General features: G+C 39.1%; 1 protein-coding gene across 1 annotated transcript in view; it reads right to left on the reverse strand.

The window, feature by feature from the left end:
* The window catches only part of SLC7A11 (solute carrier family 7 member 11), a 74,937-nt gene extending 67,415 nt beyond the window's left edge, over positions 1-7,522 (reverse strand). The window contains exons 1-2 of the mRNA XM_034772586.1: positions 6,991-7,522; positions 3,935-4,061 (exon numbers count right to left, since the gene is read on the reverse strand). Coding sequence (XP_034628477.1) covers positions 3,935-4,061; positions 6,991-7,267 — 404 coding nt within the window. The 5' untranslated portion in view covers positions 7,268-7,522. The remainder of the gene's footprint in view (positions 1-3,934; positions 4,062-6,990) is intronic.
* Between the last annotated feature and the right edge of the window lie 15,084 nt (positions 7,523-22,606).

Below are 22,606 nucleotides of genomic sequence, written 5' to 3' on the forward strand. Positions count from 1 at the left end.
GAGATGGGTGAGGTGATTTCAAGAGCAGGAGATAGCTCACATCAATATATGCAAGACCAGCTTAATAAGGGATATGCCTCCTCTTCTTTTTAAGACAAGGGAGAAAGTTAGCCAGAGGCCTTAGCATTAACCCAGATATTGACATCAGTTTGCCCTGTTACTCTAGGTTAGACGTAGTCATGTTGCCTACATAGCGGTGTTCCAGGAATTCTGTTTCCGGAAATATTATTTCTACCTGCTCAGACAGCTATTTGTGCTTCTATCACCGAGTTACAAACAATAAGGAGCTAAGGGCCAGGGATACCTTTGATCTGATTCCCCTGGAGCAAGGCCCAGCCCATACAGATTAATATTATAGTATTTTTATTTCCGCTTGTGGTCAAAACCAGGAAGTGCAACAGTCCTTGCAAATTCAAACAAAACAAAAAGTTAAGTACACTTTTTATTCAAAGTTCAGTAAAGGTCTGGTTCAGTCCAGAGGAGAGATGAAAGTTTAGGTAATTTTGTATTTAAACTTGTTCAACAATCCTTACCAGAGTATCTTTACAGAAACACCTTATAGAATATAACAATGGTGAAACCAACAGAAATTAAACAAGACTGTATTGAAACTGCTCTAAAAAACTCTAGAATTTAAATAAAGAATAATAGTCTGTCTATGGGATTTAAACCATCCTTTAGAATGTAATAGCTAATATCCATGCCATAAAATTTTATGAGACAATTTTAAAATTCTATTGAGAGGTTATTATTGTGTGTTAAATTCCACAAGGGAGCTGCATCTCTGAAAAGAAAAATATTTTCTTAATGTTGTGACTCAGCCATTATATCATAGATTGTGTTGGATCAGACTGCCGGCAAGCAAATGCTAAAACTATCTTGTTAACAAAGGTTCTGTGTTGGTTAAGGGAGGGTTGCTGTTTGCACATATTTACCACTCCCGCACCCATCCTCATACATGGGGGTTTAATGGCTTAGCAGACACTCAGGGCCTGATTCTCTTCTCATTTACATGTCACTATATTAACTTCAATTGAGTTACTTCTAATTTACACAGGAGTAAGTGAGAGGAGAATCAAGCACTCCCAGCGTTCAGTTAGCATCAGGTTGTTTGTACTGCTACAAATCAACCATCAGACCAGATCTTTTGAGTATCCACACACAACTTCCTTCTTCAATTCCAGTGCTCTCTTCCAGAACTTTACCTAATCTTTTTTTACAAAGACCTCTTTTTAATTCTCTTAAAGAGAGAGTGATGGTTAGCTGCACCACTACAATTTTTACACTCCTGCTTTCCTAAATTGTGCCTGCAATAAATACTGTGGCTTAATGAGCATTTATATGCTCTCATTTTTCTGTGGATTGCGCTAACAGCTACAGTCCACAAATAAGAGAGCAGAGGGTCAAAGTAACAATACACTTTGCATTGTATTGCAAATGTGAAGAAAAGTTGGCAAAGTAGATACACCTTGTGCACTTCTCTTGCTTTCAGTAATAGGTATAAAGAGAATGTATCCCTTGCAAACAAAGGATAGTAGCTGACTATGTTTGGATAGAAGTAGGAAAATTAACACCAGCACATCCCATAGCTCTAAATAGGTTTCAGTATGACATTGTCCAACCTATGGTTTAAGCCCTGTTAGCAACCACTTGACATGGTTTTATAACACAGGTCTAACATGGTTCTCGGGGTGGGGAGAGGAGGAGAAAATATCCCTGAATGAACTGGTGAGAGAAAGTGTATGTGAAAGTCACATTTAAACGTAACCATTGCTAGCACAGTTTAATTTATATCACACAGAATTGAAACGTCCCTTGGATTTGTAATACTGTGGCTGAAATGATATATGGGAGCAGGAAATGTTTATTCTTTATTGTGGCTGCTCCACTAGTCTGTGGTTTTCATAATCCTGCAGTCTTTCAGAGGAAAAAGGACACAGCTGAGGAATGTGTGTGTAACTTTTCTGACTCCTTAGAAGTCACTGCTTAGAACACAAAGTACGTATTGGGTGGCTAGTTCTTTCCACAGTAACAACCAATTAGTTCACAGCCATAGGAATCAGAAATAAAACTCTACATGGAATTTCAGCAATGTAATTCTGATAACTACAAGTTATAACAAGTACGCCCCCATAGTTATTTCTCAGAATTACTGATTCACGGATGGTTTGACTTTATTCTCATGCAGAGTTTATATTTATTTGGGTGTGGGACAGGCTATGATGAAAATGAATGTTCTCGTGACATCATCAGGATGTTGACACATTTTAAACAAACTTCGGGTTCAGCGTGACTTAGCATTATTACTGCGTTTAACCAACTTAGTCTGTGCTAGAATTTGGATCCTTGCCCATTTTTATGTTAGTCTGGCAGTGAGATCAAATAAAGCATGTGCACTGTGATTAGCTTGCTGCATGAGAGGAAGTAAGTCTTACTAAAGCCAAGCAGATTTGAAGTGACCTGCATTTATTTTATGTAGGTGAATTGTCATAACTATATAATTATGACAATAGAAATAGTTCAAATAGATTTCAAGGGACTAACTTTCTATAATCAATTTGAATATGATAACTGATATCCATTAAAATTGTGGGTGTTGGTTTGATATAAAGACACTTATATTTATTACACTTTAAGGCTCCAACAGCGTACACACCTGTAGCATAAGACACAAAACAACACAATAAGGCAGATTCTTGGCCCAAGTTAAGTACTTATGGACTTAAAGCTGCTTTACATTGGCAGCTGGGGATTCTCCTGTTTTAGAGTAATATCTGAGTGCTGTAAAGCTGCCATAGCCAGCTCTAAATTTCTCACACCTTCACAGAGGAGAAAATGTAGGGGCATGAGCAGAGCACATGGTTCTCTGGCGAGCCATGGCCAGCTGAACAGTACTCTAGTGATATGCCTACAACACAGGGTAAGCCCAGGGTTCAAACTCAGACTCAAGCCTAACCCCCCTTCCTTCTACACACAAATCATGCTGACCCAGGGCTTGGACCCAGGATCTCAGGATCCCACAGGGGTGGAACATCCAAGCCTGAGTCAAGCTGGGACCCAGGGTTTAAACCCTATTGCTTTGCATTGTAGATGCTATCCCACTGGACTCATGTTCTAAGGGTCCATCAAAAATATCCCACAGTTCCACAGGCTGACTACCTTTGTCCTCTGGACAGCCAAGTTTGGTGAACAGTCAAGTTTTCCCAAACTGCACCATGAACAAAGGGCTAGAGCGGCCACATTTTGGGAGGGTAATTAGACTCGGGTTTGCAAAATGCTGTTTAGATGCTGAAGCTCCATGTTGGGACAATTCCTATCCTGGGGTTACAAATGAGTGTAGATGCTCAACCCCTAGGTTATCAAAACCAGGGTCTGCTAACTCAAATTCCAATAACCCTGGATTACATTGCAGTGTAGACATACCCAAGGATACTATTCCTGTCTCTATTGAGGGAGGTAGAAAGATAGTTTAGAGCTACCTTTGCATCCCTCCTCAACTATTCCAAGCCAGAGTTCACTTCCACAAATCTAAGTAGGTAGCCAACACATGACATACTGTGAATTCAAAAGGTAGGTCCTTTAGAGTATTTTTAAATATGATGTGTGGGTATCAGCACTATTACTGACATGGGTGAGCATTGCAGGCTTTGCAGAAGAATTGAAATTAAGTAGCTGAATTTTTATGAAAACCAGTTCACTTTAAATCATTTTTCTTAAAAATATCTTGAAACCAAATCGTCAGTGCTGGCAAATGAAATAGAACCAGTAAGTGTCCTGCAGCAGAAATACTTAAAAAAAAAAAAAAACCACCACAGCTGGAAGATCAAAATCCATTTGATTATTTCTGTCCCCCTCATATCTGAGGTTTCTCTTTGTATTTGAAACAGCATTGACAGTGGACAGAGAAGGTAAATAGAACCCTCAGCACACTTACCGTATTATAAGCAGTTCCACCCAGACTCTAACAAAAGCCGGTAATGGGCCAAATGCCTCCAGGATGTAAGTGTAGTGGCCACCGGATTTCTTGATACACGTTCCCAGTTCAGCATAGCACAGTGCACCTATGGAAATGTATTTAAAATTGAAATGTTGTATCGTAAGACATAACCAATAATATTTATTCAAAACTTTTGTGATACATGAGCATTAGGAACAGACTAAACAATAGAGCAAGTTATTCACTAAGTAATTATTTCTGACAAGTTTGACATATTTCTTCAAATAAGTTGTTTGTAAATACATTTTTCATTAGTTCAATCAGCCCTGTAAGGGCCCAAATATTTGTGTATAATTTATTCAATTACATTTTTCTGTAACCCACTGAATAGGTAATTTACTAATACAGTTTCTCATTACTCAACCAGCTCTAGTAAACAGATAGATGAAAATGGTGTGTCATGCTAGCTTAGAATCATAGAATATCAGAGTTGGAAGGGACCTCAGGAGGTCATCTAGTCCAACCCCTGCTCAAAGCAGGTTGTCTGGCTACCCACCAAACAATGACAAAAGGTGTGTCTGCACTTGGAGAGGGGTGTGTGATTCCCAGCTCAAGGAGACATACTCGTACTAGGTCACATCGAGCTAGCACACTAAAAACAGAGTATAGCCATGGCAGCACAAGTAACAGGAGGGAACGGGATACCCAAAAGCCCTGTCACTAGGAAATATCATTGGTTTACTCTCTGCTGAGATTACAAGGGCCTGGAAACTGTACCACACGTTCTGAGGCACATTGATGGAGCAATGTCAGGAAGTGTCCACTGTTGATTCAGGACTTCATTCTCTAAGATATCAATGTGTTGTGTACTAGCACCACCCCCACTCCTCAAATCAGGTTGTTCAGTGCTTGCACATTACTGCATTTGTTCCTAGCTCTGGGAAGCTTCATGGGTTTCTGTTTTGCAAGATGACTTCACATTTCCTTAGTAAGAGGAATCTTTCATTCTTCAATATGTTTACACTGGATCAAATAAAAAGAAAACCAGTGTTGTGTTATTACTTTAGAAGGTCTGGTCATGCAAAAGTCATTTGGTCCACTGTGGAGGGACTGTACAGCACAATGATGACCCTCGGAAAGCTCCCTGAGGCTGCCACATGCACAATATGCATCCTCAGCCTTTATGGAGCATTCAGCAGCATGCCAGAACAACAACATGGACCTGCATTAAATATTCTTAGCCATGTACCATCCCTCCAGTCTTTGTGTCTGCTGGGGTGTTTAATAGGCCACCACACAGTTACAAAAAAAAGCCAATAGATTCTCAGCTCCACGTGTGGACAGCATCAGTCAAGGAGAGATTTACCAGCACTAACAAATGCAGTCAACCTGTTCATTAGTGTGTGCACAGTGTTTGAGCAGCCTTTGGGAATCAATGATAAAGTGATATGGTGTCTAGTGTTATGATCAATACAATATATGCAGTTATCAATTATGTGTTCTCTAATTAATTTATGTCACTGTAATTATAAGATATAAAGCACATTTGTCAAAAACATACAGTATCTTAAATGTCCAGGGTTATGCAGAGACATGCATACATCTGCTATAGCTATTGCAATACAAAAAACACCAAATAATACATAATTTTAGAGATGGATTTGTAATTCAAAGGGCTTCTATTCTGTTCTTATTCTGACAGCAGCCCATTAAATCATGCATTTTAATGAAGAATATCAGGCATATCTCATTTCTTTGGTAAATAAAGTTGGGTAAACTTTATTTGAGATTATTCAAGGTACCTGATAATCTATTTAAAGTCACATTTAATAAACCTATTGGCAGATTTTCTCTTGCCAAGCGCGTCTGGAGAGACACAATATAGAATCAGTCTGAGGTAACTACTGTAATGTTGCAGTACATGTTTCACAGTGACCCTCACTGATCAAATAGGTGAACTTTGTATAAGATTTACCACAGCATGTAGTGTAGGGGAAATCTCAATAATTTACTACACTTTTAATCACTTGCTCATATAACACATACCTAAATTAAAGTGTATAGTGCTATGTTGAGGCAAGTTCTATCTCTAGTTTAATCTAAAGGCCAGCGTCTCCTAACTAGGTTCCAAGTTATATGTCAGCTCTCACTTCACTTATAGAGGAGGATTTCGGTCTAAGGCAGAACCTCCAAAGTTCCACAGTAGATTTTTGTTGTGCATGGTACTTTGGCATCAAAATAGTACGTTTAGCTTCTGATTAAAATTGATCCTAACTTTCTTCAACTGCACATTTAGCTAGGGCCTTATGTTCCTTCTTAACAGCTGATGCCTCTTTTAAGTCCACAGCCAATTTACACAAGATGACATTTATATGGTTTTAAGCAGATGTTACTCAGTGCTTGCCCTCAAGACCACTTGCCAGAAAACAAGTAGTCTGTCAGAAAATATATGGCAGTAGTTAAAACCCTCAGTAAGTGTTAGCTGCTAAGTTCCATAATTTTTTGTGACATGGTCTTTCATAGTGATATTGTGAATTGGTGAATAAGGTGAAAAAAACAGTAACAAAGTTTTCTCTCACTCACTCTCTTGCCAATAAAAATTTTGTCCAGCAGAAGCTATTCAATTCAGAGCTTAATCTAGTCAGTGGGGAGCTGGATCATGCTGTCTATACATTTCACAGGTATTCAGATTGATTGGTTCATATCCCCAATTGCCAACACCTTGCAAGCATGCTGTAAACGAACCATTACAACTAGAACAAAAAGTCACAAATAAAACATAGTATACTTCCCTCTCCTCTTACTTTAGGGACTCAAAAGAAACATTATTTGGTCTTATAATATTTATAAAAAGGTACAGCAGGGTTTTGTGTCATAATGATTGTGAAAGAGATAATGCCAAATTCATAGTACAGACACTATCAAATAACAAAAAAAAAATATCTGTAGCCTTATTGGTCCTCACATATCAGATTGGTCTTTGATATCCAATAGAAGAGGGGAAAATCCACCAGCTACCCCCAAGGATCAATTATAAAGTTTCACCAACTTACCAAACAGTGAGAGGATACCACACACTGTCCAGAGAATCAAGGACATTCCCACACTGCCTGTGTTCTTTAGGATCCCTTTGGGAGAGATGAAGATTCCTGCTCCAATGATAGTGCCAATTATAATGGATACCCCTCTCAAAAAAGTTACTTTCTTCTTCAGCACCACTTTTTCTTCTTGGGCTGGTTCTTTACTGTCCAGAGAGGGCAACCTGCCAATAGATTGCCCCTGCAAAGAGCTTCCATTAGAGATTGTGGAGAGAGCAGGTTTCCTAAACATGCTATAGTGCCACCAACACACTCAAGACAAACAAAATAAAAAACTTTCTGGCAAGCACTCAAAGTTTCTTCCCTTCAATCTTTGTGCTATTTTTCTAACTGCTCTCACTCTCTTTCTCTGCCTTACGTTACCTTTCAAGCTGCTCCTGCACACAGGTATAACACTCTGAAGTGTATTTTAATATTCACTGCTGTATAAATACTACTTAGTAACACCTGTCCTTTCACGTTGTTAGCTGGTGCTGCCCTCTCATTGGAAACCAGCTCAGCTTCCGCATGGACTTGTATTTAAGCTCCTGTCATACCAAATTAGTCTGCTGAATGATGATGCAAATTCTCCAGGTTTGCATCAGCCATAAGAAAAGTCTCTGACATTACTCAGCATTTTCAAATGGCAACAGCATGTTGCACAACTGATTTGAGCTTCTTAGGAAGAACAAAGCTCTCACTTGAAAGGAAGTTTGACCAATCAGAAGGTAGTAGATTTCTGTCAATACACTCCCATATATTTAAAGGAACTCATAGTGAGACACACAAGCCTGATTTAAAACACAAAGATCTTTAGCCAGAAAGAAAAAAAAAATCAAACAGGATGTGTCACTTTTGGTTCTATTCCAATTTTTTTATTTTTTTCAAAAAACCTTTAAACTAATATAGGTTTTGTGGGTTTAAACTTTTCTTTTTTAGTTGGTTGGTTTCTCTGAAATCTATCCCTTACCTGGACATTTACATAAAGACTACATACCTTTACATAAAGACTACATATAAACCTTTTCCTACGTTATGTTGCCTAGCAACAGCCAAATCAGACTAGTGAAAAATCTAGATTATTTCCACAGTAATTCTCACATGTACAGAGTTTCTGGGATATTTGTAAATAATGCACAAATGAAAGTACCCCTTCAAGTCAAGTAAGCACTCTTGCTAATATTTATAGCAAATTCTTTTAAGAGATGATAGAATGATATCAACATTTCAGAGTACTGAATCGTCACATCACAATGCCTCAGAAACCAGAAACACCATCTGATTGTCATGTCACAATAGTGCAGGCATGGCCAAACTGTGGCTCTTTTGAGCACAGTTCAAAAGAGACGCATGGCCACATGCATCTCTTTTACAGTTAAAGCGCGGCTCACAGAGCCCTCTCCCCCTCATCCAATTCCCCCATTCTCCACCTAGTAGACTGAGCGGGGGAGCTCGGGGCTTCTGCCCTGCGGTGGGGGGACTAGGGGATTCCGCACTGCAGAGAGGGGAGTCTAAGGGCTTTAGCCCTGCAGGAAGAGTTGCAGCTCTCAAACTTCTGAAGACCATTATATGCAGCTTGGCGGGTCAATAAGTTTGGCCACTCCTGCAATAGCACTTTCCTGAGTGGATTACTTAATCTGTACTTAGATTTCTTGCTAACTCAGCTGAGTTACTTGATTTCAAACCAAAACATGAAAAGTAAAATAAAAAAGAAGCTTTCATTAAAAAAAAAATCAATAGTCCTTGAGCACTTACAACCTCATCACAGGACAGCCTGTACAGTATATGCCAAAGGAAAAAAATTCCTATGTAGCACGACTACTGCAGCTGCTCATGGCTTTGGGGTCAATCAGCATAATGAGAAGTAATTGTTGCCTTGCATGTTCCCTTTACAGTTATTGCTTAATTAGCTCCGAATAGGGGGAAAAAGATATTAGCTAAACATTTTGTCATTAGAAGACGGCACGGAGCTCTAAGCACAACTTCTGTGTTTTTAAGTGTATCTTGGAAACAGTAAATATTAGAGTATCATAGCAGTGCTGTTTATACTGCAGTAGTAAAAGCTGAGTCAATGCTTTTAAAACCCATATTTTCAGGAGTTATAACTTGTCTATAATAATTTGCACTGTGATAAAACTAGGCATAAAAAGCCTGACTGCTTTTAATCTACAGAGGAACAAACACAAATAGTTTTTAGCATTTGGATATATATTTGAACTGCTATAATATTTTTAAAAGGCTGATTTCTTCCTCCATACCCTTCCCTGTGTTCAACAGCAGCTCATTTGATTTCTCCTCTGGTTTATACTTCTCTTCAGCACACCATTGGATCAGGCCCCATAAAACAGTGTAATGTTTCTTTGTCCAAAGAGTATTACATGCCACTCACATATGAGCTAGAGGAATTGCTACAGAATAATTCAAGATGGTCCCTCTTTTTGCCAGACATGCGACCCTCCCAGCACCTGAAGTGAGTGACCTGATCCACAAACCAAGCGAGGTCAAAGCATTAGCCACAAATCTGTGCTGGTCTGATGAATTTAAAATGAATTTTAAAAGGCTGTATACTGAACAATCACAAGTAGAGCCGGTCAGGAATTTTTTGAGGAAATGGTTTTCAGTCAGAATCTGTCAATGTGCCAAAACTAAAACTTTTCTAGGGAATGTGCCAATTTCAACAAAACTTTTGTCAAGAATTGGTTTCTCAAATCCAGGAAGGAATTTCTGATCAAAACAAGAGAGAGAGAAAGAGCACCCTAGAATAGCTAATAGCCTGATGTTTAAGGCAGTCACCTAAGATGTGGAAGACCTAGTCTCAAGTCCTTGCTCTGCCAGAGTCAAACAAAGGGCAATATTTATTTGACCCTGGGCTCTTCTAGCCAGTAGTAACCTAGCAACTAACATTGACTCCAGCAGTTCACAGAGTCCCGTTGAGGGAGTCAGCAGAGGTGGTCTTTGCACAACCCTGATACAGAGCCCATGTTGAAGGCTGATTTAAGTTATATTGGTTGTCAGTAGCCCCAAAAGAGCAATAGAAGCATTCTGGTCATAGAAGCATTCTGGCCATGCACCCATCTCTGACTGTACATCAATGAAGGTTCACCATGCACAGGAATGATCATCCTGTGGCTGACATGTTTGAAAACCACTGCCCTAACTCAACCTTTTTCATTTGTGGACCCCTAAACAATTTCTAATGAAAGTGCAGACCCCTTTGGAAATTCAACCTGTGATCCATAGACTCCCCTACCTACCATAGAAGAGTTAGACTGAAAACTGACTGAACAGAATTCAACTATATACATTGCACATGCTCAGCATGGAATTTGATGCAGCGTGAGAAAGGGCACTAAACTGTGGGCTTCTGTGGTAACACCACCACCTCCTGGGATCTGAAACTTTATCATCATAGTCACCTTTTGCAGGCCTCTTAGGCATAGTCTGTGAACCCCCAGGGTTCCACAGGCCATGGATTGAAAACCACTGAGTTAGGGCAATACTACACACTATTACAGCACAAAGTGGCCACATCTTCAGTTTTCACCAAAAATATATAGATACTGATTGGTTTGGGTTTATTTTTAATTAAGGTTTCAGGTGATTTTCTATTTTTCTTTACCAAAGCCTTCACTTTTGAAGATTTTCCAGTAACAGCATTTATAATCTGTGTTTAGATTGAGAGTTCCCCAAATGCTGTATCAGCATTTTGGGAGTTATTAGAGCCAGAATAATTTAGAGTAGCCCATGGGATGATCTAACTTAATGCCAGTGGACCAGTCTGGTGCACAGCCAGCCCCAGAGTAGAGGAGTATTTCAAGGTGTCTTAAAGTCATGTTTGCATGCCCTCCTGAGCAATATAGTGCACTCCTTAGCTGATGACTCTATTAAACCAGAAGTGGCTTGAGTGACCCCGGCATGTAGATATGCCAAGGGTATGTTTTATTGTGATGCTGAGTTTGAGACAACACAAATTAAATCGAGGACCCACATGTGACTCCTGCAGAGGTCAGGCCTTTTACATAATATGCGTGTTAACGGTTATCTTCTGCACTGTTTTTTGTTGTTGTTGTTGCTGTTGTTGTTGGTTTTTGTTTTATTGTGTGTTAGCTGCAACAGTCTATATTCTTATATGTCCATACCACACCTACCACATTATGAGGGCTCCTGTAATATAAACAATAACTAACAACAACAGCACCTCAATGAGGACACAAAAGGCGAAGTTTGATTTCGAGCCTCTAAATTGGTCCAGGCAGCAAACAACCTGGGGAATCGGGAAGAGGCATACTATTCCTATGCCTATTTCATTCACATACTTGCTTCCCAAATTTTGAAGTCCAAATTTCATTTTATATTTTTGCAGACAATAACAAGATATACATGTCTCTTACTGCCCTTACACTTTACAATTACATGATACATCATTGAAGAAAGTACCTTTTATATTATACTTCTATTTCATCTTTTGTACTGGCCTAGTGGGTGGCGAAAAGCTGTGGATGTGAAGTATCAGACGGGTAGCCGTGTTAGTCTGGATCTGTAAAAAGCAACAGAGAGTCCTGTGGCACCTTTAAAACTAACAGATGTATTAGAGTATAAGCTTTCGTGGGTGAATGTCCACTTCGTCAGACTCATGTAATGGAAATTTCCATAGGCAGGTATAAATATGCAGGCCAGAATCAGTCTGGAGATAACGAGGTAAGTTCAATCAGGGAGGGTGAGATCCTCTGCTAGCAGTTGAGGTGTGAACACCAAGGGAGGAGAAACTGCTTTTGTAGTTGGCTAGCCATTCACAATCTTTGTTTAATCCTGATCTGATGGTGTCAAATTTGCAAATAAACTGAAGCTCAGCAGTTTCTCTTTGGAGTTTGGTCCTGAAGTTTTTTTTGCTGTAAGATGGCTACCTTTACATCTGCTATTGTGTGGCCAGGGAGGTTGAAGTGTTCTCCTACAGGTTTTTGTATATTGCCATTCCTGATATCTGACTTGTGTCCATTTATCCTTTTACGTAGTGACTGTCCAGTTTGACCAATGTACATAGCAGAGGGGCATTGCTGGCACATGATGGCATATATAACATTGGTGGACATGCAGGTGAATGAACCGGTGATGTTGTAGCTGATCTGGTTAGGTCCTGTGATGGTGTTGCTGGTGTAGATATGTGGGCAGAGTTGGCATCAAGATTTGTTGCATGGATTGGTTTCTGAGTTAGAGTTGTTATGGTGCGGTGTGTAGTTGCTGGTGAGAATATGCTTAAGGTTGGCGAGTTGTCTGTGGGCGAGGACTGGCCTGCCTCCCAAGGTCTGTGAAAGTGAGGGATCATTGTCCAGGATGGGTTGTAGATCACTGATGATGCGTTGGAGAGGTTTAAGCTGAGGACTGTAGGTGATGGCCAGTGGAATTCTATTGGTTTCTTTCTTGGGCTTGTCTTGTAGTAGGAGGCTTCTGGGTACACATCAGGCTCTGTTGATTTGTTTCCTTATTTCCTTGTGTGGATGCGGATACTGTTCAATATTTTAATTAATTACTTGGATAATGGAGTGGAGCGTATGCTTATAAAATGTGCAGATGACACCAAGCTGGAAGGGGTTTCAAGCATTTTGTAGGACAGGATTAGAATTCAAAATGACCTTGACAAATTAGAGAATTGGTCTGAGATCAAAATGAAGTTCAATAAAAATAAGTGCAAAATACTTCACTTAGGAAGGAAAAATCAAATGCACAATTGCAAAATGTGTAATAACTGGCTAGATGGTAATATTGAAGAAAAATCTGGGGTTGTAGTGGATCACAACATGAATATGAATCAACACTGTGATGCAGTTGCAAAAAAGGCTAATATTATTCTGGGGTGGATTAACAGGAGTGTTATAAGACAGGGAAGGTAATTGTCCTGATCTACTCATAAGGAGTGCTTAGAGAGAGTACTATACTCAATTCTGGGCACAGCACTATAGGAAAGATATGGACAAATTGGAAAGAGTCAAAATTATAAAAGGTTAAGAAAACCTGACCTATGATGAAAGATTAAAAAAACTGGGCTTATTTAGTCTTGAGAAAAGAAGACCAAGGGGGGACCTGATAAAAATCATCAAATATGTTAAGGATTGTTATAAAGAGGCTGATGATCAATTGTTCTCTATGTCCACTGAAGGTAGGACAAGCAGTAATCATCTTAATCCGCAGTGAGATTTAGGTTAGATATTAGGAAAGATTTTCTAACTATAAGAATAGTTAAATTCTGGAATAGGCTTCCAAAGGAGGTTGTGGAATCCCTGGAGAGTTTTAAGAACAGATTAGACAAACACCCGTCAGCAATGGTGCAGGTGTTGTGATGGGTTGGATCACAGAAACCCCCTTGGGAGCTGCCACCTAATGTGCCAAGACTACTTCTATTCCTGTTTTCCCTGCCAGCTCAGTACTTCAACACCCTGTCTTGCTGAGCCAAACACTCCTGTCTGCTCCAACAAAGACCCAGGGTCGGAATTACTTGCCTCAAAGCTGCAGGTTTACCTGAAAGCAGCTCACAGAAGTGTGCTTGTCTTTAGCACTCAGATGCCCAACTCCCAATGGGGTCTAAACCCAAATAAATCCGTTTTACCCTGTATAAAACTTATACAGAGTAAACTCATCAATTGTTCACCCTCTATAACACTGATAGAGAGATATGCACAGTTGTTTGCTCCCCCAGGTATTAATACATACTCTTGAGTTAATTAATAAGTAAAAAGTGATTTTATTAAATACAGAAAGTAGGATTTAAGTGGTTCCAAGTAGTAACAGACAGAACAAAGTAAGTTACCAAGCAAAATAAAATAAAGTGCACAAATCTATGTCTAATCAAACTGAATACAGATAATCTCACCCTCAGAGATGCTTCAGTAAGTTTTTTCTCAGACTGGACACCTTCCAGGCCTGGGCACAATTCTTTCCCCTGGTACAACTCTTGTTCCAGCTCAGGTGATAGCTAGGGGATTCTTCATGATGGCTCCTCTCCCGCCTTGTTCTCTTCCACCCCTTTATATATCTTTTGCATAAGGTGGGAACCCTTTGTCCCTCTGGGTCCCCCCCCCCCACTGGAAAAGCACCAGGTTAAAGATGGATTCCAGTTCAGCTGACATGATCACATACCACTGCAAGACTTCATTATCCACTTGCCAGCACACACATATACCAGAAGACTCACAGGTAAAACACAGCCATCTGCAGACAATGGTCCTGGTTAATGGGAGTCATCAAGATTCCAAACCTCCATTAATGGCCCACACTTTGCATAATTACAATAGGCCCTCAGAGTTATATTTTATATTTCTAGTTTTAGATACATTTAGTGGTACATTTATACAAATAGGATGATCACAAGATTATAAACTTTGTAATGATACCTTACAAGAGACCTTTTGCATAAAGCATATTCCAGTTACATTATATTCACTTATTATCATGTTTTTATAAAACCATATAGACTGCACAACGTCACAGGTGTACTTGGTCCTGCTTCAGGAGGTCCACTCTAGCCCTACATTTCTATAATTCTCCTGTCTCCTTCTCTGTAATCTCGGATTAACATTTGCTGTTTAGGAGAGAATACACAATCAATTATTACGTTCTTGGTTTCACATTTTTCCACTTATTTATCTTATCTTGCATTTGCTTCAGGCAAGATTGTGACTTGTAATATGTGCACATGCAAAGAAGGGAGATTTAGAACCCTCTTAAACCCTCCCTGGGATGAGAATTACTTCCTTCTGTGATGATCCAGGGGTAATACAGCAATGTGCCATCCCTCACTATAGGCTATAGCCTATGAGTTTGGGACACAATCTAGTCCTTTGACTAATCTTCAGTTTCATTGTTAGACAGCACAGTTAGATAATAAAAATTCTCCTACATACAGGTAAGAGTAAACATCACAGGAGCCCTTTTTAATGCTTGAATAAAGTCCTCTGACAACCCAACTATTGAAGCTCGTAAGTATTTCATCTAGTACATGTCACACTTCTTCAAGAATATATGAAAATCCTGAAACGGGAATAAAGGATTACTGTTGGACCCCAATTTTTCTGGAAGTTTGGATGCAGCAAACATCCTTTTCTAAATGTCTGTGCCATTTACAGTACTCACACTGGGAGCTATTACATGTCCTGCTTCTCACTGCTGTCCGTTATAAAAAGGAAAGAAAGTCAGCAAAATGTAGGAACAATTCTTCTCAATTCAAACTCTGAGTACTTAAAGCTATTACCTTCATCCACTTTGGCAAACATTTGTTAGTCCTTTTTTGCAAATTTTCTGCCATCTGAGCCTATTTTCAAGGATGGCGTCCCTAGCCTCTGTTTGCCAGAAGCTGGGAGTGGGCGACAGAGGATGGATCACTTGATGATTACCTGTTCTGTTCATTCCCTCTGGGGCACCTGGCATTGGCCACTGTCAGAAGACAGGATTCTGGGCTAGATGGATCTTTGGTCTGACCCAGTATGGTCATTCTTATGTTCTTATGATAGCAGAAAACAGTGACAGGCACATTACTGCTGCATGTTAGCTCACATCGCTCACCAGATATATCCTGATTCAGATGTGGCCACCGGGGCATCTTCCGCTGACAGTTTTCATTTGAACTGTTCTAAGTAAACCAAGGATTATGGCATCACTGTACAAACACAACATTATATGCAGCCACATTTCCCAGGGAGCTCATCTCTTCAGACTACATATCGTTTACATTGCTTATCACTCAAAACATTCACACAGCCCCTTAATACATACAGGGATTTTTTGTTTATTTGTTTGGTTTTTAGTTTTGTTCTTTTAAGGCAGGATCTTCTTCATTAAGTTGCTGAAATTCTTTTGCAGCAATGAAACAGTCTTCCAAAAGAGAGATTCTGAAAATAAGAGTTCACCCCAAGTGGCAATGGGAAAGATTGCACCAGCATTTTCATGTTTTCCAGTGGTTTATTCCAAATGTCATATTAATTGCACATCCAAAAGTTTTAATATATAAACTAGACCAACAACATAAAGTAGTTTCCTTCTGAACCTTACCACTAACATTGAAATATTTATAAATATATCTATTTCTATTCTTGTTCTATGAGTTCTTAATCAACAGAAGGCCTGGCAAATCTTATACACACTTTTGCCTAAAATCTGTGGATTTTTGAAGATGACTAAATTAGAGTCCAATGTGGTTAGTCCTCCATGCATTGAGTTCCTATTGACTTCAGCAGGCCTTCATAAACAGAAAGATTGCATGATTTGTACTGTGCATTGTCAATTCTTACTTTAGAGGATAGTCTGTTTAAACCTGCTTTGCAGATGTACTTGGAAATGAGGCTATATGAGTCACAGGGTTCACAAATAATGGCACACTAATAACTACACTTAAGATAAACATTTACATGAATGAGACAAGGCACATACAGCAAAATAAATGACCTAAAATTCAAGTCTGCACTTGTGTTTTCCCCTCTGCATGCCTATGAAAGGCAGGAAATCTGCCTAATTCCTAGGTGTATTAGGCACACCTTGTCCCTCCTACTAGGTGATTTGTGTAACATTTTATTGCATCCAGTAAACCAAAGAGTCACTAGCCCAGCCATTGCTCAATACTGCAATTGTTACTGATATCATTCAGACCTAAAAGGGAAGCTGAGCAAGACTGAAAAGGCAGGGAAATCCCCAATCTCTTCAACATTGGCAGTGTGGGGATGGCTAAGGAAATTTTGTTTAACAAAAGACTTCTGTGTATAATTTAGAGATGTTGTAGGTTTAGATATAGTCCTCTGGGGACATGCTAACATGATTTCAAAAATCAGAGTAGGTAGGGCCCAATGCCTAAAAAAAATATTTGAATAATTGTTTCATACTTTGTCACACTTGATAATGTTGGCATTGAAATAGACTAGGCGAATGTGGGCAGACAAATTTTCTGCTGCTTTTGTCTGTCTGACTAGAACAAGTTTTTAAACTTACGTAGGAACAAAAATCTGAAAATCTGAGTCTTCAATGGGAGATGAGTGTGAATGGCACCTCAAAAGATCAGACCCTTCCTTTTTTTTAAATGAAAGCTTAAAATTTATCCACAAGCTCTTAGACAGTGGGCAGACTCTAGCACAAGAGAATCTGTTCTGTGTCCAAAACACTATGGGTATTGCTACACTGCAATTAAAAGCTGTGGCTGGCCAGTGCCAGTTGACTCAGGTTTGCAGGGCTCAGGCTAAGGGGCTATTTAATTGCAGCGTACACATTCGGGCTTGGGCTGGAGCCTGGACTCTAGGACCCTGCAAGGAGGGAGGATCCAAACAAATGACTAAATACGTTCCTATTTAAGTACAACTTCTCCAGATTTACCTTTTGCAAAAATTTTAAAAAGACAATAATATCTAATTTTTGATACTAACAAAACAGCAAAATAATTAAGAGAAGAAATGACATACCCTTACGATTCAGAGAAATTAAAGACAGAGACAATTCAAATATTACTGCATATATTTTAAATATTCAATCTAAGTAACTTAATGCTTCCAAAAAAATGCATATCCAACCAGCAAACAGAAATCTAACTCAAAGAAGCCTGGACATCCATGCTGGGCCACACAAAATTAGTCAACACTTCTGAAAATACGGCTTCATGTGACATGTCAAAGGTTCCAGAGAAAGTCATTAGCAGAGCCAAGATTAGCACTCAGAAGTTCCTGATTTCTATTTCAGTAGCTTGGTTGTATAATAACTTTTCTGTTTGCTTTCATTGTTCTTTCAGTAAAGAAAAAATAAGGACTTTCAGATCACAGGCCAATTTACACAATCAGATATAACCATGGGACATACCTACTTTACCCTCTATTTGACTTGTCCTGTAAAAACACAGGACCCATGTAAAATATATTATGGCTCAAATTCATCCCTGAAGTAATCCAATTGAAGTAACTGGAGAACAGTTAATAATACTTATCCACCTCATAATCATGTTGGGAGGTTTAATTCATTCACTTTCTCAATTCACTTACTTGTTATTAAAATAATCTGTTAAAAATCTGGTGCCTGTGAAAAGGGGAATTGTAGGAAGTTAAGCAAATCCTGAATTAACTGAGTCTCTATGAAGGGCAGCTATATAGATAATTGCTCTGGATCAAAAGATGGTTATTTCCTTTCTTCCCATTCCTCATTACAAATGTTAAGAAAAGGATACCATTATTTCCCATAAAATCTATCCACCATCTACTATTCATAAGTTAGGACAAATATAACAGGCTTGTTTTCCCTTTCTACATCATCCCTCTGGCTGGGTTACATTCTTTAAAAGCAGAAAACCGCATTGACATCTCAGAAACCAGGGAATAAACCGTTTGTAATAGAAATGATAATTTATTTAACTGGCGTCCTCCTTAATGCTTTCTTCTCACACCTCTCTCATTGTTCAAGTGAGGCTTCTCAACACTCAGTTCTTTTTTGGTTCATTTGACATAGCTCCTGTTTGCAGACCATGCGAGTATCAGTTCAAGGTTATGGCATCATGCAAGATGCATGCACAATAAGTTCAGTCTCCAGTCAATGTACTGCCACTGATCTTCTTTGAAAGACCTTCTAGTATGAGATTGGCTGCTCTCTAGTATGCCCCTGTATCAGGGGGGATAAATCTAGCCCAATAGCTTTGATTTCTCAGGTACAGCCAAATATTAAATATCCTAGAGCAAGACTGGTATACAAAATAAACATTGAGCTATTTAAAGAAGCAAAATAACTTTCACCCATACATGGGTGTGTGTGTGTGTGTGTGTGTGTGTGTGTGTGTGTGTGAGAGAGAGAGAGAGAGAGTGTAAGAGAGAAAAAGAATGTTTATTGTGACTGATTTGACTTCTAACCAACATGATAGGTCAGATCAATTTATTTCAAAAACCTGTTCTTCAGAGTTTTAAATAAAACTGAGTAAGAATAAAACCTAATCTAGTATTCTCTCAGTTTGTCAGTCAGGTCATGCAGTTGTGGGCTTTTATTTATTTTAAATACAAGAAAATGGTATAAATATTCACATGAACAGAAGTATATAGGCTCAGATGAGATATCATATTAGTTGTTTGAGGGTATTTTTAATAGTAATTCAAATCCATTTATTTCAACAAATCTGAACAAAACAAATTTTCCTCAAAATATTTTGGATTTTAATTAAAAAATAAATAAATAAATAAATAAACCTCAAAAATTCTAGATGAAAACAAACAATTTTTCACAAAAAAGTTCATTTTGTCAAAAAGCAGGGTTCTGTTGAAAAAATATTTCAGTGGAAAAATTCTGACCAGCTAATTACGATTTCTTCATTCTGTATTCACTTGAAATGTCCAACATTATGTCTTTAGGTAATTGGGTAAGTCACTGAAACCTCTTTATTTGCTGGGCAGTTTGACAGTCAGTTGAGAGAAAGTGAAATATTAACTCCGTTTCTTAGTAAAAGAATTATATACAGATTATTTAAAGCAGTGAATGCTTCTTTACCCATATATTTTTCAAGCGTTGTCTGGGAGTATAAACTATACAATTCCAACTGAAACCGATCCTGCTTTAAGTCAGGTTGGCATAACTCCATTGATTTTCTGATTTCCCTCAGTGTGATTGAGTGAAGACTGGACTATAGACTTTATTCAAATCCGTTGAAATATTTGAAAAATTAAGTAACATAGGAGTTATACTGCAAAGTACTGAGCACTGCTTGGGTGATTCCAAATAGCCTGGACTCCTATTTAGAAGAGCAGAGTGGTGTTGAGGCTGCTCATCACTTCATAGGTTCAACAGGAAACAGTGGGTTGTTTCCTTTTAAATGGAAAGATCTCTTTCTTCCCCTCTGAATAAGTAAGCACTATAGTGATTTTACAGTCAAAATATTTAAAGCATGCCCAATAGATACTGCAGCCAGGTAAGAGAGAGAGTTTTTGATAGGCTGTCCTCTTCCCTTGCTAATTTATGGAAGCCTTGCTAATTTATGTAAAATGAATAATAACATGAGATAAAATGCAAAATATCGAAAGGTCAAAGTAGTAGAGAGCTTTACTCTATTTAACAGGATGCATTTGGCATTAACGTTCTAATACCTATTCTCATGATAAAGGCTTTACTGAACACAATGCAGGGCACAATATGAATTTGACCTCCTGACAATGACTCTGTCAAGAGCTAAGAAATGAGAAATGATGCTGTGCTGGAAGCAGAAATGCAAACTGGAATAACCTACATAAAAATCTGATTGTGCAGTTAGCATAGTTATATACAGCAGCTTAACTTTAAGTAACAACGAGGGTTAGAACACCCAGGCTGACCAATGTGTCTGGGAGGGTGTGCAGTGATGAGACTGGGTGACTCAGGATATTAATAACAGGATAAAAATCCTAGTACATTTCAGACTTCTAGTATAGAGGTGAGAAATGGCCTTTTTCAGCATGATGGTCACCACCACCTGATGGCTCTGAAAGGCAAAATATATCATTAAAAACTTTGGCCAGATACCCCCCGTGGCGTGGCTACTTTTTACTGAATCACTGACAGATACTGGACTTAAAGCGGGTAGAATGGGCAGCCTCTGGTAGGTGAAGAGCTGACATAGTGGCTCCTGGGCCTGTCCCACTCAATGTGATGATCTACAGGGTCAAGCACTCCCTGGCTGCCCTATTGGCTACTTAATGCTGTTGGCAGCTATCTTTCTTTTAGGTTCTTAGACCACACCCTGTCACCATGGTATCTGAGCACCTCTGTGGTATCTGAACAGGTACAAATTGGTGCAACCCTTAGGCTGCTTTAAATTGCACTGGGGAAAAGGCCCAGCCCACAGCCAGTCTTGGACTGGAGAGCACAAAGGTGGCCTAAAATCACCTCTCCACCTTCCCTTCCTGAGTTGTCCTGTGCATACCTCAGCTGTAGCCAAGGATTTGAACCTTCTTTTTGAAAAAAATGTTTCACTGTGTATTCTTGCTGAAAAGTGCTTCTTAAATTTCAAACTTTATTTGCCACACTGAACTAAATAGTTGCAGGTTTCCTTTTAACCTAGTAAAATTATGTAATGTTATACTTCATCATATTTATGTGATGCTAAGTTTTGAATTTGCTGCATCAATTAGAGCGTCAACTGTAATATGAAGAAACAGAATGCAAAAGTTGAGATACTCTTGATTTTCAGCTATTGAATTGCTTTTGCACATTTTGACAGTCTCTTTTAATAAACTATGAACACGATAGCTGCACAGGCCCACAGCAATGAAAGTAATACAAAACATCATCATTAAAATAGAGATCCAGCCAGCTCAAGTATGTAGCCATGTTGAATCAAAGGAACTGGCACAAAGGAAAACCTGATTACTTTCAGCCAGTCTACCAGCATAAGACCAATTACCAACTAATACAAATTAGAACATGGAGTGGATTTTAAATACAAAAACGGGAGAACACAGGAAAACATCTAAATATGTAGATGTATGAGCCTGTTGAAACAAAATAGACTTGAATTTTGCCTTCAAAGCCGAGAGCCAGGGCTGCTGATGGAGCTTCTTTGGTTATTAGTATTATTATTTGGTGTCACCATTGTGCTCAGCACTGTATGGAACATAAAGGAAGACATGAGAGTTTTGCCACTGACTTCTATGAGGCCAGGATTTCACACCAAGTCTCTAGCCCAAGAAATTTTAAGTAGATTAAAATCAACAATACAAATCCAACACAAAGTGCACTGGCTGACCAGATGATGCATTGGATTGTCTGGAGATTTTTAAATCTATTTTCAGCTTGAAAAAGATCAATTAACTTATTAGGAAATCCTGGAGGTATACAGATACAGATAATAAAAATGCTTTGCAAATGCATGGGCATATGATTAGTTTAGAGTTGATTAGCTCAATAAAATTAAATTAGATTCTGTGAAGAACTAAAAGGAGATTTGGAATACATTCACTGATAAATAAATATAATACCCATTGCAAACAACTCCTAAAGCCCCCTTTGTGAGCACACAAAAACCCAACATACAGTTGCTGTTATATGTTTCTGCTGGGGAGAGGGCTACGGAGCAGGGAGTCCACACAAGAAAACTCTGCACCCCTCCAATGCTGGGGGAGTCGCAGGATTAATTTTAAACAAAAATCGGTTTGGGTTGAACTGAATCCAAACATTGCAAAACAATTTGGCACACTGAAAAAAAGTTTAATTTGGCTTTGTCCATTACCCCAAACCCTGTGTACAGGAGACTGAATTGGCCAGGATGAACTCTTCTTTCACATAGCTTACAATAGTGACCACTGAGCATACATCTACATTGCAATAAGACCCAAGGCACAGTCACAGTTGGCCCAGGTCAGCTGACTCGGGCTTGTGGGATCCGACTGCAGGGCGATAAAATTGCAGTGTAATCATTTGAGCTCAGGCTGGAGCCCAGGGCCCTGAGACCCCCCCCCCCGCCCCCCAGAGGGTGGGGATGCTTCTCAGAGCCTGGGCTCCAGCCACAGGGCTATCAAATTGCAGTGCAGATATTCACTGCAAGGGTCTCAACAAGGGAGGAGTGTCTCAGAGCCTGGGCTCCAGCCCAACCCTAAATGTCTACACTGCAATTTTATAGCCCTGC

The sequence above is a fragment of the Trachemys scripta genome, chromosome 5, assembly GCF_013100865.1.
Source record: "Trachemys scripta elegans isolate TJP31775 chromosome 5, CAS_Tse_1.0, whole genome shotgun sequence".
Taxonomy (NCBI): Eukaryota; Metazoa; Chordata; order Testudines; family Emydidae; genus Trachemys; species Trachemys scripta.